General features: G+C 40.9%; 1 protein-coding gene across 6 annotated transcripts in view; it reads left to right on the forward strand.

Annotated features, from left to right (window-relative positions):
* The window catches only part of LOC134068353 (ankyrin repeat and KH domain-containing protein 1-like), a 39,655-nt gene that overhangs the window by 2,376 nt on the left and 20,733 nt on the right, over window positions 1-16,546 (forward strand). For 2 of the 6 annotated variants that reach the window (XM_062523893.1, XM_062523895.1), the window contains exons 2-7: window positions 2,980-3,133; window positions 6,711-6,867; window positions 7,334-7,496; window positions 7,791-7,938; window positions 10,633-10,866; window positions 14,726-14,820. In XM_062523893.1, coding sequence (XP_062379877.1) covers window positions 2,980-3,133; window positions 6,711-6,867; window positions 7,334-7,496; window positions 7,791-7,938; window positions 10,633-10,866; window positions 14,726-14,820 — 951 coding nt within the window. The remainder of the gene's footprint in view (window positions 1-2,979; window positions 3,134-6,710; window positions 6,868-7,333; window positions 7,497-7,790; window positions 7,939-10,632; window positions 10,867-14,725; window positions 14,821-16,546) is intronic. The other 4 variants (XM_062523894.1, XM_062523898.1, XM_062523896.1 and 1 more) reach the window with 3 other exon arrangements.

Consider the following 16,546-nt stretch of genomic DNA (forward strand, 5'->3'; position numbering starts at 1 on the left):
CGTTGCAGTTGTCCTGTTTCTCTCAGTTGCTGTCTGCCACAAGTGACAGCTGCCAGCTTTGACAGTACCCCTGAAACGTCAGGGTTTCAGATACTAGTCTTTCTCTATTACTTTTTTATTTCTTTTTTTTATTTTTAAGAATATCTTTATTTTCCTTAAGACATTTACAGCTTCTGTAAGAGGCCTTCAGGAACAGCCATTGCAGAGGCTTTTGTTAAGTATTATCCCTGCCAAGAGCTCACTGCTCTAGGCCAAAGCTAAAATTTGAGGTCCAGGATTAGGTGAATGCTTTTCCAGGCCTTTCCTGCTCTCAAGGCGGATTTGATCCTGGGAACTGTAGTTCATTAACTGGGAGAGGATCCTGCTCATTGTTGCTCTGCAGGGCTGTTGCTGGACTACAGTTCCCACAGGTCATTGTGCACTGCATTCTTTACATTCATGTCCCTCCACATTTCTGCCCTCCATTAGCAGTTGCCCTCGCTCGTTCCAGCACGGATAAATAGACTGTTGGGAAAAAAACCTATTCATGTAAAACAAGCAGGTAATTGATATTGGCATGACCGTGTTACATCAGCAAGATTGTAACACAAGGAAAAAGACCTGGCGTTCTGCAGTCTCAGACTAGCTCATACCGTAGGACGCAATTGTCACATATTATTCAAGTAGTTTTGTACATTGTCAATAATGACAGTTAGCTACATTACATGAAAATAGTTTGTCCAGAGAGAGATGTTTTTGTACTAAGAAGTCAGTGGTGTTCTATAAATAAACTTTAAGTTTGGCCAATTAATTTGTAGCCCAGTTTCTAAAGAGGTTTGACTATGTTGTGTGCGTATGGTTTGACATGTTCTCGACCTTGGTTATTTGACACAGCTGTCAAATGGTCAGAAGACCAATGGAGAGGCATGTGTATTCAATGTGCTTTGTGCTGTTTTCCCTGTTTCATGCTGCAAGGGTCACTTCTGGTCACTACCTCCCCACAGAGCTCACCACGCCCCAGTCTTCATGTCTCTACTGGACACATGGCAGACACAACCAAGACAAAGAGGAGAAGCCCATCTTATTTTAGGGTTGAAATATATACCTTATGCTCTTTATTGGTGTGCAAGCCTTCCACTGATGATGATATATTAATACATGTATCATTGTATCATTCAGATAGCAAACTACATCCTAATCTGACAGGCATCCCTACCTGGTGTTATTTCTATGTGTTATTGCAATATGAACCAACACAATGGCCTAATCACAAAGCTAGAAATCATGCAGAGTTGATTTTGTCACATTTCTGACTTGTATTCATTTCATCCTTGAATATGCCAGTCAGGGTTGCTGTGCTTTTTGTGCACTGGGTGTGCTCGCCAGTCAGGGGTGGCACAAATTCAAGAGACATTTGGAATATTGAACTGAACCAATCCTTTGACATTCAGAAATGTTATTGCAAATTCTGCAAATCTGCAAATTATGATATCCGTCAGAATAATCGCTATTCAGTATTTTCCCTAAATCGTGCAGCCTTAGTAACCAGATTACGTTGAAGATGTGGATTTTTTTGCGTTAAGAAAGGTTTTTCCCAGAAGTAAGGTGTTTCAGAATTTGGCAACCAGGTAAATTGATCCCAGTATTGTTGTCCGTCTTCCTGCACGTGCCCTGCCTTGGCGTGCACCAATGAATGACAGGCAGATTATTGTCTAAATTGGTTGGGTATGTCCTTACCTCAATAATTGAATGCTTCGTAACCAGGTTATGTTTTTTGCCATGACCATTTTCAGAGTTTGATTGCACAGACCTGAGACCAGAGTCTTATCCTTGTAGACATTAACTACCTTTGTCTTCAAAAGAAGAGGATGTTAGAAAAGCAATACACAGGTTCTTTGTTACATTCTAGTAACATTTTAGCCATTTAAATTAAAACCTAACAGAGTACAGTATATATGTGGGACCGCATATGGAACCTGTCTACTGCAGTTTGCTAATTCTGAACTTGTAATTACACTACATTTCTGGGTACTCTTGGGAATCAATTAACTAACTAACACATAGATATTCAGGATTCCCACAGGTCATTGCATTTTTGGAATATCATGGAATTTTGTCTATTCCATACATGGAAACTCTGGGAATTGTATTATTTTGGGGGCAATGTCATGGAATACCAGGAAATAGACATTTAGTTCCCAAAATACATTATTCCAAATATATTTCCACTCAGAATTGGTGTATATATGGCATAGTTGTGGTTTGTCCAACTTTGTTTATTCAATACCCATTTATTCATCTCTCGCTCTAAAAAGAGGTTCTTGAATGCTACGTGACTGTTCTGACATCTTTGGACGGTATATTGTCCCCTTCATTATATAGTAGCAGGTAATGGAAATTCAGTGATTGTTTTGTCAGGAAAAAGTCATGGAATTTTACATTTCACTTTGGGTGGGAACCCTGGGTAGTTGATCCTCTGCCTGTTTGAAGGTTTGGCATTTTGCTTTGCTTTGATCATACGATGATGGACTGATGGGCAATTGTGAAGCAGTTATCTATATCACATGTGCATGCCTGTTTTTGTTTACGACAAAATTGCTGCTGCTTGAGAAGCAATATGTTTAGATTCCGCATTAAGATAAGATGTAAACTATTTGGAAGTGCAATAAATACAAAATACTAACTGGAAACGGTGGTTAAGGCATTTGGCAAATTCCGGCAGGCTTCCGGGCTCCCTTCAGGCCTCACCATGCTTGGTAACCCATATGCAGACTGCAAAAATAATAACCAAACTCAAAATGGCTAAATAGCCAAACCTCACAGTTTAGCAACAACCTATTTGCGCAATTGGTTTGATGACTACATAGGTATTACAAATACAAGAGATGATCAGCTTGTTTTAATGACACACTTTAAGAGCACAAGACAATGAGTCGATGCCCACAGCTGTGGTTTTGATTTGGGTCTAGAATTTGAACCCACTCTGTCTTGGTCCCTTAGGTGGAGTCTTTCATCCTGGACCAGGAAGACCTGGACAATCCCATCATGAAGACGGCGTCTGAGCTGCTCCTGTCCAGCGCTACAGATGGTGTAGACCTGCGGACGGTGGACCCAGAGACACAGGCTCGCTTGGAGGCCCTGCTGGAGGCTGCAGGTATGAGAGAATGCTTGAGCGTGGTGTAGGCCCAACTGCTGGGCGAGGCTTGCAGTAATGCTCGAAGTTTATTGGTTAAATGCAACGTGAGTTGAAGAAAACTAGCAGCGCCATTTAAAAAAATCGCAGGAACATGTATAATCGCACTGTAGGGACTTGTATGGAACTGGTTCGTAGATCCTATGACTGCAGTTTCTATAGCTATTTTAGCTTCTGCTTCGGGGTAGGGTGTTTTCCCTGCTTTTCCATGAAAACATGATTGACGTCGTACATCTTGATTGGTCAAGCACAATAGCCAGCCAACGCCATTTTTAACATCACGTTCCTAGAACCCCTTGTTTTCCGCATTCGAACAGGATGGAATCAGGGATTATTAAGTTCCTCTGACTGCAATTTCTGTAACTCTTTCAGCTCTTCCCTCAGGGCAGGGTATTTTGTTTGCATTCAAACCCTTAGTGAGCTAGGTCTACATTGATTGGTCCAACTCATAAGTCACGCCCATTGTCAATCCTGCATTAGCAGTCTTTAAAAGCCGTAATGCCTGTGTAAGCAAAATATACGAAAATGTATGAGGATGGCATACAGAACGCAACTCTGCTCCAAATGAAGCATTTAATTAACGTCCTTTACTAACACATTGTACCACACTGAAATATTTTGTCACTAGCAATCTAAATCTGTCCTCTGTTAAGCACAGTCACATTTTCAGATCTGAACAAAACTGTTCAGGAGTTATTAAAGCAAAAGTCGAATGTGCGTCTGGCCGCGACAAAACATTCATGGGAACAGTTAAAGCCATGTAAACTTCCCACAACTGCAATATTTGACCACCCAAAAATATGTTTCCTACAAACGTTCAAGCCACTTCAAAGTCCTTTAAGATCATGCTGTGGAAAGGTGCCTAATCTGAAAAGAGTGTTGCATTCATGGTGCATGCATTGTGAATTGGGACAAAGAATGTCGAGTACAGCTAACATGAATCTAGCATGTATTGATTACATGCCATAAACCAGAGTACCATTCCTCATGTGGATTACTGGCTTCCAGTTCTTGGGAAACTGATATTGGTGTCACCGCAACAAGTCCTGAGGAACTGCTCAGGAGCAACCTGGATGAAATCACAGTATCACATGAGACCTCATTGGGAGCCTATCCTAGCCATGGCATTACATCATGAACACCAGTCCGCATTTTGAGGATGAAAGTATTCTAATTACACATTGACGTCCCTGATTGTGGTCATAATTTAGTTAAATCCGTGATCTTGGATGGGATCTGGATAGTAGTAATTTCATTTTTTGAAGGCCCGAGAAAGGAGCCGTGAGCAGAGAATAGTCCCATTACTCTCAGTGTGAGGGAACTAACACAATACGGGCGGCCCAGTGATGACTGCTCCAAATCTTTTGGCTCGTATTTGGAGGACGTACATTCTCACTAACCTCTGTTATTGCGCTGGGCTGGTTTACATAACAGAACGTGAAGCATTGTGTGGCAAGATCCTCTCACAAGGACATCCAGGTCCTCTGTTGATTCATAAAACATTGACACCTCATGGGTTTGGATCGTATTAAAGCCATCTTGCACAGAGCTTCTACAGCGCAATATTTAAATGTCTTCAGGCTTTTATACGTCTATTTACCCTACAAATACTAAACGGGTAGAGGAGAAAGAGTGATTTGGAGGAAAAAACGATTTGTCAATGTGTTCAAGGACTTCCGGAAAGTTAAACTTTGCAGTTGCACCCCAGGCTCTATCTTTTGTTTTGGTCCATGGGATATTGTTTGTTTTTCTTCAGTCAAGGTCACTGGTACAAGGTGGTCAACTCCCCATTTTCCACATGCGTGCATTTAAAGTGTCAGTGATCAGCATGATCACTTCCTCTCTTGAACCTGACCCTTTTTTAACTAGACGAATACAGTTGTGACAATCGCAACCACTGTATCCTTATTGTTGAAGTTAACTGCCCCCCCCCCCCCCCCCAGTCGTATGTTATGGAGGCAGCCATGGCCCTTTCTTGCAGGAAAGGTCCTATTTAGGTCAGCAGAAAGGGCATTCTGTGTGTAGGAGTGCAAAGAAATGGACACACACATACAGTACAGGAGTCTCGTGCAGCACCGCATTCCTCTATGCTTGCCTCTGACCAATTCAGTTTTTTGACCTCATTTAAAATTCATTGAGGAAAAAAGTTCCACTGCGACCGTGTCTACTGTCATGAGTTCATGTATAACTGGGCCATATACCAGTCATTCTAAGTAAAGTTTATCCAACAGGATGTTTTTGGTCACACCAGATGTTTTTGTTTTTACTCTTCACAAATTAGACTTTGAACTGTTACGCACTACTGACTTGGGAACACACACTTGTATAAACATTTCCGTATGGCACATAAATGGAACATCACAAATTGTTATTTTGTGTACCATGAGATCTCCATTACCGAAGATATATTTCAGTTAGTGGCAGATGATGTAGACATTGTTGAAAGTAGAGTAAAATATAGTATAAGATATGCTTAGATTTTCTGACACATATTCTTTGCTTGTAAGAGCCTTTCAGCTGCAACAGTGAAGGCGAGAAATAAAGATGGGTCCTTCCATTATGAGTTGGCCTATGTGACTTGACTACATGCTTACAAGGGTGTAGCCACTGGCAAGGGCTCTCATGTTAACCTCACTTGACACAGGACGTTAACGAAGACAGTCGGAGACTTTGTTTGGCAGCCACAGTCATGACATATACCCAAGCATGCGACAGTCAAGAGAGAGAGAGAGATGTGTAAGCTCTTTATAGTGTAGCATATCTAAAGAGACCAGAAGTCACATACCCAATGTATGGACTATACATTATAATCCCCAACGCTTAACCCATTGTTCAGTTAGGCTTAATTGGACAACAGGTTTGGATTACTGATTTTGGTTTTGGATTATTATGTCATTTTGAGTGCACAGACATAATGGACTCGGTCAATAAGTATATTTTGTGTGTCAGTAATACGTAATATAAATTGCAGTTAAATGTTTACCAACTTTTATTACTCCTCCCCCCCCCCCTTTTTTTTATTTTAACTGTCCACTCCACCCAAGACATCACACAAGGCATCACCCCCCCCACATGCACAATAGGCGATTTCACTGCATTCTTTGCATTAGTTATCTATGCATGTGACAAATAAACATCCTTGTAACTCGTGAAAGAATTGCATAAAATGTGTACCTAAAACACGGCTTTGTAACTGTACAGTACATTTAATATAGCATCCAAATTCCTTTGTATTGACAGTCCACATGTCGTGGAGCGTCATTATCATGTGCACTGCAGTCCTGTTTCAATAACATGTTTTAGTATGAAGTTGTTAAGGTGGATTTGCATGCTAAATTCAAGTTCAACAGCTGTGATGCTTGTTTAGACTTCAAATCTATTAACCAAAACAAGTGTTATTTTTGGTGTGTGTGCACATGGGAGTGTGTATTTGAAGGCTGCCACTAACTCCTGGATTGTGTTTGATTGCTGACTCGGCTCCCTCTGCCTGTGTGCTTTGTGTCTCTGCATGCGTGTGTGGAACCCCTGGCCTCGGCAGGCATTGGTAAACTCTCGACTGCGGATGGTAAAGCCTTTGCAGATCCCGAGGTGTTGCGGCGTCTGACATCATCCGTGAGCTGCGCACTGGATGAGGCGGCGGCTGCCCTCACGCGGATGCGGGCCGAGAACACGCTCAACGCCGGTCAACCAGACAAGTATGGATCCCCTGCACCCTGGCCACAACACCCCACCACCACACAGCAGCAGTACAGCCCTTGTCCACTAGCTATGAAGTCAGCGAGAGCACATGATCTTTGCTACATGAGAAGATGAGAGCATTTTTGGTGGAGAACCCAGTGGACAGAACTCATGTGTTCTGTTTAGCTTATGGGGGTTGATGAATAGAGGGCTCAATTGTAGTTTCATCTAGATTTTTTTTTATTCAAGCTCACTTCAACTTCAAGATATTTCTTGCATTGATGTGCTTCGTAGTATGCAGTAGGCTTTATTTGTATTTGAAATACATTTTACTTGCTAAATTGAAAAGAAACAGAAACATCTTTGTCAGAATTGGTAACGTATAAGGGGTTTATTTCTTGGCTTATGTTGCATATAGGTGGCTGTTGTGTGTTTGTATTTCTGTTGGTGTCTGTCACATCACTGAGGCAGTAATGGTAGCAGTCTGGTTGTTTTCAGCCGGAGCTTAGCTGAGGCCTGCTCAGATGGGGACGTCAACGCCGTGCGCAAGCTCCTGGACGAGGGGCGCAGCGTCAACGAGCACACGGAGGAGGGCGAGAGCCTTCTGTGTCTCGCCTGCTCGGCTGGCTACTATGAACTTGCACAGGTAATTATGTGTGTTTGTGTCGGGTGGAGCTACATCAACACTCAATGTCATGGGTTTGTGTGGACGTGTGTATGTGAATTGTTGATATTATTCAGCTTAGGAGAGTTCAGAAAGATGGTATTTCAGGTGATCTCTCAGATTTTCTGACAGCGTAGTGAGTTCAGACCACAGTAAATAATTAGAATAAGCAACTGCATTCATACGTAGAGCCTGTTGCATCTTTATGATCTTCTCCTTTTGTTGTGTAAAATGCCTGGTCATTGCTCTTCTGATCTTTGCCTGCTCTGTCCACAGGTGCTCTTGGCCATGCATGCCAATGTAGAGGACCGGGGCATTAAAGGCGACATAACCCCTCTGATGGCAGCGGCCAGCGGCGGCTATGTGGACATAGTCAAACTACTACTGGTGCACGGGGCTGACGTCAACGCACAGTCATCTACAGGTACACATCTACAGGCTTTTTATAATTATTATGATTATGATTATTATTTTTTGCCAGCCATTTGATGTATTGCCTCTATAAAACCTTGTCTGTGTGATGCCAGAGTGTTGTGGGAGTGCTGATTTTTCATTTTTGCCTTTTCAAAAAGATTCCTGTCCTCATGACCGCTTGTCTGTGTCCAGTAGCACAGAAGCAAAAAAGGGTGAAAACTCTGTTGTTGTCGCCTGGGAACCAGACATAAAGAGCTAATTTCATTTACCCTGGCATATCCGTTTGGCCCATCTCCCATATAAAAGGGCTAAAAATCGGTCGGACCAATCACAGGAACATCTTTGAGGGCATTTTGTAAACGACCAATGATTATCTCTGATTGTTAGTAAAGGCTAACAATTAGATTATTGAATGACAGACAATGTGTATCGCAGATATTTTGTATTTCAGTCATTATTTTTAAGTGGCAACACTTGCTTTGGCGTTTCATGCCCCTATCTCCGTCACTTGCCCCCTCTCCCTCCTTCTCAGTAACAACGTGAACAACGCACATCACACACTCACCAACTGATCCTGAACAGTCTATTCAGAAGAATGTGTGATGTCTAGGTGTAGACTAGAAGAAGTAAACTTTCAGGTCAACAGCAGTGGTAGCATTACTGTCCATGGGTATTAGGCTAGTGTTGCTCAACACTGAGCTACAGTAGATGGACAGGAAATGGAAGGAGTTCCTAATGGTTCCGAAATGAAAAAGCAAGGGATTTTGAAATTAAATTTACAAAGATGTCCGTGTGTTAAGGCAGAAGGGCTACTGTGCACAGTGTGTCTATGTGCACAAATGTGTCTTGCATAGCAATTACAACTTAACAAGGTTATTATTAAGACATAAGCCCTTTTTCCATAAGATTTTCAAGCGAATTAACTCATAAGTTGATGTAATTTTGAGCGATACAATAAGTACTAAAACGGTTTTCCATTCAAAAGAACAATTCTAGCGAATCAAAATTATGTCATCAGAGCCCTGTTAATGTGCATATTTCTACTGCGCTAGATGGTTCACATGTGTCGCACTAACTTTTGATGCGCATCGTTTTTTAATTGAATTAACTTTTTAATTGAAAAAGGGCTATTGACACTGATACGATGAGGGAAATCCTTGTTGGTTTTTCAACATGCTGGAGACAAAGGTGCATCTTAACTAGGGTTGCATAAATTTTCCGGTAACTTTCCGGAAATTTTCCATTCCGTTTCCGAAGTTAAGCTGGGGAATTTTGGAAATATTCCAGACGGGTAACTTTATTATGGTTATTACCATTCCATTAGAGCTTATGCAAAATTGCATACTCCCATTTGAGTGATAACAACACCAGAACTGGGCAACTCTGTTCGCAATTGTAAACAGTTTCCAACCAGTTACTCCCACACGAAAACACTGACAATGACTATTTCAGTAGGAAAAATCGTGCATGAACGCACAATGTTTCCTATATGTCTAGTAGCCTGATGTACACAGCTGATTGCTGTGTGCATGTGATTGACATATCGTGAGCTTAGAATTATAAGGTTCTATCTCCGTTTAGGGTAGTTCTGAGATATTGAGCATCAAAGTTTTACATAGCTAGCAAAACTGTACTGTAGTACTTTTTTATTTTGCTAATAATTGACTTTTTTTTTTTTTTTTTACAAAAATAACACCACACAGGCATTAATAAGCACCTAATGGATCAGATGATGTCAAAAACTCAATTTCGACCAAAATGGAGATAGAACCTTATAATTCTCAGCTCACGATATGTGCAGGGCAGAAATTCAACTGAATTTCCATTTGATTAGGTTGTATTAAGTAATATTATGCTGCAAGATGTTTTTTAGCTACCTTTAGATCCTCTGTTATTAAAAAAATCCAGTTTATTCCCATTAATTCCCACATATTCCCATGGATAGTTTAAAATGTTGAAAATTCCTACAATTTTGCAACCCATATGATGCCATATTGTCATTATTTTTTAAAAAGTGCCATTTTCACTTAGCCCAAGTAGCTAACCTTCAAACTTCCATGGCAACAGTCAGGCCATTAGCTGCTACCAATAGTTGATCTTCAGGTCATTGTGGTCTACATGCATTTGTAACAAGAACTTAGGACCACAGTGATTCAAGGACCACAAATAAGTCAGATTTATTGTATGTACTAATTTGTGCATTTAAAAAAAAAAAAAAAAATCATTATTTTAAAATAGAATTGATATTTAAAGAGTTTGTGTGAAAATTCTGATCCCCTTTAAAAGTTATTAGTGACACACTTAAAAAACCTATAAATATGGTCAACAAAATCACACACATTTTACTTGAAAATATTTTTCACAATACACAAACAGTTTTATAGCAATTCAAATTAGATGTGGTAATCTTTGCATGTGGCACTGTGCAAAACCTGAGTGCTATGTACCTCACCAAATGTTGTGGGGCTACTGAGGAGAGAATAACCATACTAATGAGTGAAGGAATTACCATCACTTCTCACCTATTTAAAGTTTATACATTGATTCAGCAAGATTTCTTCAGCTATGAAGCTAATACATGAGGGCGGGCTTTACATGGGAATGCATTGCTTTTCTTCATTCTTCTTTCTGAAGTGAAAGCACACCCCGTTTCTGATTTATTGGGTGCAATCGGGTGTTAATATTTGCCCCTGGATTTCTACAGGCAACACAGCCCTGACGTATGCCAGCGCGGGTGGCTTTGTTGATGTGGTGAAGGTGCTGCTGAAGGAAGGCGCTAACATCGAGGACCACAACGAGAACGGCCACACGCCGCTGATGGAGGCTGCCAGCGCGGGTCACGTAGAGGTGGCACGCGTGCTGCTGGAGTATGGGGCTGGCATCAACACTCACTCCAACGAATTCAAGGAGAGTGCCCTCACCCTGGCCTGCTACAAAGGTGAGTCGGAGACCCTTTTGCCCATCAATGTAGCAATTTGCAAATTTGCTACAACATGGCACAATGCATTTACCAACCTGCCAACCTGTACACATTTTGCGTTGCAACCAAGGATTTTCGCATGAAAGTACGCTGGTACAATTTTTTTCTTAACCACGTAAAAATGAGCTGGACTATAACTTCTCCGTAAAGCTCCGTGGAGCACGCGCATTAGAATCTCCAGCAAATCTATTTCATGCCAGGGTTCTCCCTAAATTTTTCATCCCTGATCAAATTTTAAAAGTCAAACATTCGCCAGTGTTATTATGTAGAATCTGGTGCATTTTGGAGTGCTAATATATTATTAGGAATGCTTAATCTCAAATTGTGTGAAAAGTGGAGTGGTCAAAATTATTAGCCCCCATGTGATTTTTTTGCTTTTAAACACACACGACCAACCTGTCACCTTTCAAGCCACACCTTTGCAGTTAGTTAATGTCCAGACAACACCTGAACACCCAACCAGCATTGATTGTTTACCTAAAGACTTCAAGGAACAGGCCTACAGGCACTTGAACACCTGTCTGAGAGGGGACTGCCTTTACAGGCATGCTGAAGATAAAGGAAATCTGTCTGGACCTCAGAAAGAACATCATTGGCCACGTTTACATGATGTTTTTAATTCTGAATTAGTTTATTCAGAATTAAATAGATCGGAATTAAAATATTCTCCTTCGAGTTTACATGGAAATAATAATTCCGAATTGGCGTTTACATGGAACATACGTTAATTACGCTTTATTGTATTCTGCTGAACGTCTGGGGGTCGGGAAGGGTTCCGATTGGACAGGCGGCGCATGAACGTAGCCTAATAAGGTCTACCGGAAGAAAACAAACTTTAGCTGGCTAGCAACTTTTTTGTCATCTCGGGTTAACGTTACAGCATGGACAATAACATAATGAAAACGGGTTTCACTGTAACTCTGATAATAGGCCTACTATTTAGCCAGCAGCTCGAGAATATTGTCAAGCTTCACGTTTGCTAGCTGAGGAGGAGAAGACTGTCGGAGAAGGGGGGAAGAAGACGGAGCCGAATTAACCATGAAACGAGCATGCGCTTCTTCTTCCTCCTTGTACGAGCATGCGCCAAACAAACGGAATAAACTTTTAATCGGAATAAAGGTTTACATGATCAAGGAGGGGAGTTAATTCCGCTTTAACATCGGAATAAACCAACCACTTAAATCGGAATTAAGTTTAATTCGGAATAATCATTTTCAAGCGGAATAAGGGTTTACATGGTCTCTTTTAAAGCGGAATTAACTTTTATTCCGATTTAACTTGGTTTTATTCGGAATTAAAGCTCTCATGTAAACGCAGCAATTGAGGCCTATAATATGGAGAAAGGCTATACTGTAATCTCTAGATGCTTCACAGTCTGTAGAACAGCCGTGCAAGGCATCATTACAAAGTACAAAGAGTTCCAAGTTTGTGCATAACAAACCTAAGTGTGGATGAAAATGCTAAATATCTCAATCTAGAGAGAAAAATCATCAGGGATGTTAGCAAGCAACCCTGCACATCCGCCAAAATGATAGTTGCTGACCTTGAGACCTCTGGGGTTAAAGTCTTGTGGAAGACAGTAGCGAGGGATTTTTATTGTGGAGGCCTCCAAGGTCATCGGCTGAGAAAAACCCCATTACACCAAAAGGGGCGCTTCAAAGTCAGACTGAACTTTGCCCATGCACATTTAAAAGCTAAAAATGAGTTTTGGAAAACTGTCCTTTGGTCTGATGACATTAAACTGGAGCTGTTTGGGCACATGGATGTTGCCTATGTTTGGCGAAAAAAGGGAAGGCCTACAACCATAAAAATACAGTTCCCACAGTGCAGCATGGTGGTAGGAGCATCAGGTTATGGGGCTGTTTTGCTGTCTCAGGCACAGGGAGCCTTGTTTGGGTGCATAGGATCATGAAAAAGAAAGATGATGTTGACCTTTTGAGGGATAACATCAAGACGCCTGCTCTTAGTCTAGGCTTAGGTCACCACCAGGTCCTTCAGCATGATAATAACCCAAAGCATAGTGAAAAGTGGTCTAAAACACCCTAAAGGATACCAAAATCAAGGTGCTGGAATAGCCTACACAGAGACCAGACCTCAACCCCATTGAGAATCTGTGGCACGTGCTTAAAGCAAGGAGTCCATACAAGAAAACCATGCAGTTTGGACGAGCTGGAGCTAAAGAGTGCTTAAGAGATATGTGCCAACCTAGTAAAAGACTATTCAAAGAAGTTGTTGTCAGTTGAAGCAAAGAAAGGCTACACTATTGACTATTAATGGTCTGGGGGCTAATAATTTTGAACATGTCAATTCTTGCTTTTCTTGTCACAAATCAGAGCATGAGTAAACAATGATCATCAAACTTTGCGGGCATACTGTCTTTGCGCTTCTGTAATCATATAAACTAGGCACATTTTTGGAAATGATCATTTTCATGTCTTAACAAAGGATTATGTCTGAATTCATAAGGGGGGCTAATAATTTTGGGCTTAACTGTAGATCATTCTTCTTGATTATTAGCACAAAATTAAGCGAAAACAAATAATAGGTTTCCAGGCGGAGATTGTGCGCTTTAGTAATTCATGTAATCATTGCAGCCTCTCAGATGGCAGGAAGACACCACCATCTGAAGGAGATATACTGTTATACATTTAGGTGAATCAAATATGTGACCCTGCAAAGCAAAGCCAGTCGCTTTGCGCTCGATGCTATATTGAGAAAATCCACGATAAACAAACGTTTGGGCTAAAATGTTGAATTTCACGTTATCGCTTAATTCAACAGTATACAGTCTACACTTTCATATCGTGAACAAATTTCACGGAAAAACATACGCTTTGATGCTTAAACCCGGTGAAGATTCAACATATTAGCAGTCATTCCCATTGTCCACGCCGCTTAAAAAGGAGAATTTCTCCTTTTCTGGCATATGATATCGGAGAACCATGTCAACTTTGAATGCAGTTATATTAGCGATTTGTTTTTCAAAATACCCTCGATATACATATCGTTGGAAAGCTTAGTTTTATGGCTGTTCATGTGAGCACAATAACTCAATTTTGAAAATTTTACCCAAAGCGACTGCTTTCGCCATGCAGGGTCACATATGTCGTCATAACATGAGGAACAGATGTATTTTTTTACAACAGAAATATCTAATAATAATAATGATAATAATAATGAATTTCATTCATAAAGCGCTTTTCAAGACACCCAAGGTCACTTTACAAAATGAAATAAAAACAAAATACAGAGACAATTACAAACACAATATAGGCAGGTGCCAGACAGAGCAGCGTACTCGCACAGCGTTCCTGTAGGCACAGACATCAAGACAGACATAAGACCAGCACAACAGACAAGTCAAGTCCATGGCAGATAGCGACATTCTTGGCGTAGGCCTAGCTGCTAAGCAACACAGCATGCTTGAACAGAGACCACATATAAGGGGAAAGTAACGATAATAAAAAATATGATATGATGAACATATCCACATCATTCTCTGTCAACATAAATGGTTTTCATAGGTCTTTCAACATTATTGAACTGCTGTAAAAGATTCAGTTTGCAGGCCGATGTGAGGGATTTTCTTTTTTCACCTCAGCTCGAGGTGCTACTCAAAAATGTCTCATGGTTGGCAGGTCTGCATAATAATGTTTTTTTGTACATTGTCTCCATTGAAATAAATCAATTACAATTACAAAATCTTGTGAACAGATGCCTGCATCAGTGACTATTGGTGACGTGCTGGTGATTGCAGTTATCTTAAAGTAGGTAGCATTGCATTGATGTATCTGCTGTTTCTCTGTCTGTCCGGTAGGCCATCTTGACATGGTGCGCTTCTTACTGGAGGCTGGGGCGGACCAGGAGCACAAGACAGACGAGATGCACACTGCGCTTATGGAGGCCTGCATGGTGAGCTTCTGCAGCAGAGGAGCGGCTCACAGCAGCCGAGGACCACTCTTATTTCAGGCAGCTTGTTACGGTCTTCCTTAGAACAGGGCGTCTACTTTAGTTAATACGAGTAGTGAATCAACTTAGCACAATTTAAGGCCATTATTGGTAAATGTAGTAATCATGATTTTGCAGGGTATAAAATTCCACAATTATTTTTTAAACAATGAATATCTTAATCGCCACTCCTACAGTGCCTATAGAAAGTCATCATACCCTTTTGAAATAGTTACTTTTTTTGTCTTACAGCCTGAAATCAAAACCCATTTTTAAAAAAATCTTTTCCAGTTTTATTAACAAATTTAGCTGTACAACATCAAAATAATGAAAAAAAAGTCAGCAGTTCTGAAAATTAATAAAACATTAAAAACTAGAATAACAGGGTTGGAAAAGTCATCATACCCCTGACTTAATACTTTGTAAAGCTTCCTTTTGCTTTCATTACAGCCATCAATCTGTTTGGATATGTCTCTATTTTAGCTTTGCACACCTAGATAGGGGAATATTTGCCCCATTTTCCATGCAGAAATGTTCAAATTTAGTCAAATTCTGTAGGGAATGGCAATGGACTGCTCTCTTCAAGTCAATCCACAGATTTTCTATAGGATTTAAGTCAGGGCTCTGACTTTGCCACTCAAGGATATTCACCATCCTATCCTTAGGCCACTGCTTTGTTCTTTTGGCAGTATGTTTAGGATTATTGTCGTGTTGGAAGGTGAATGACCTCCCCATCCTCAGCTGTCTAGGAGAGGGACGCAGGTTTTCCTCAAGAATTTGGGTGTACTTGGCAGCATCCATTTTCCTTTCTATCCTGACCAATTGCCCAGTCCCCGCTGAAGAGAAACATCCCCAAAACATAATGTTGCCCCCACCATGCTTCACAGTAGGTATGGTGTGTTTTGGGTGTGTTTGGGTGTGTATACTGTGTTTGGTTAGCGCCTGGAGCTCAGTCCAAAAAGTTCAATCTTAGTCTCCAAAAAGTTCGATCTTAGTCTCATCTGACCATAAAAGCTTTTTCCACATGGTAGCAGAATATTCCAGATGTGTTTTTGCACTGAACTCCAAGCGCAATGTTTGGCGAAAACCAACACAGTACACCACCCAAAACACACCATACCTAGTGTGAAGCATGGTGGGGGCAACATTATGTTGTGGGGATGTTTCTTTTCAGCGGGAACTGGGCAATTGGTCAGGATAGAAGGGAAAGTGGATGCTGCCAAGTACACCCACATCCTTAAGGAAAACCTGCGTCCCTCTCCTAGACAGCTGAGGATGGGGAGGTCATTCGCCCTCCAACATGACAATAATCCTAAACATATACTGCCAAAAGAACAAAGCCGTGGCCTAAGGATAGGATGGTGAATATCCTTGAGTGGCAAAGTCAGAGCCCTGACTTAAATCCTATAGAAAATCTGTGGATTGACTTGAAGAGAGCAGTCCATCGCCATTCCCTACAGAATTTGCCTAAATTTGAACATTTCTGCACGGAAAATTGACATATCCGAACAGATTGATGGCTGTAATGAAAGCAAAAGGAAGCTTTACAAAGTATTAAGTCAGGGGTATGATGACTTTTCCAACCCTGTTATTCTAGTTTTTATTTTTTTATTAATTTTCAGAACTGTTGACCTTTTTTTCATTATTTTGATGTTGTACAGCTAAATTTGTTAATAAAACTGGAAAAGAT

This window comes from Sardina pilchardus, chromosome 21 (assembly GCF_963854185.1).
Source record: "Sardina pilchardus chromosome 21, fSarPil1.1, whole genome shotgun sequence".
In the NCBI taxonomy this organism is placed as follows: Eukaryota; Metazoa; Chordata; class Actinopteri; order Clupeiformes; family Clupeidae; genus Sardina; species Sardina pilchardus.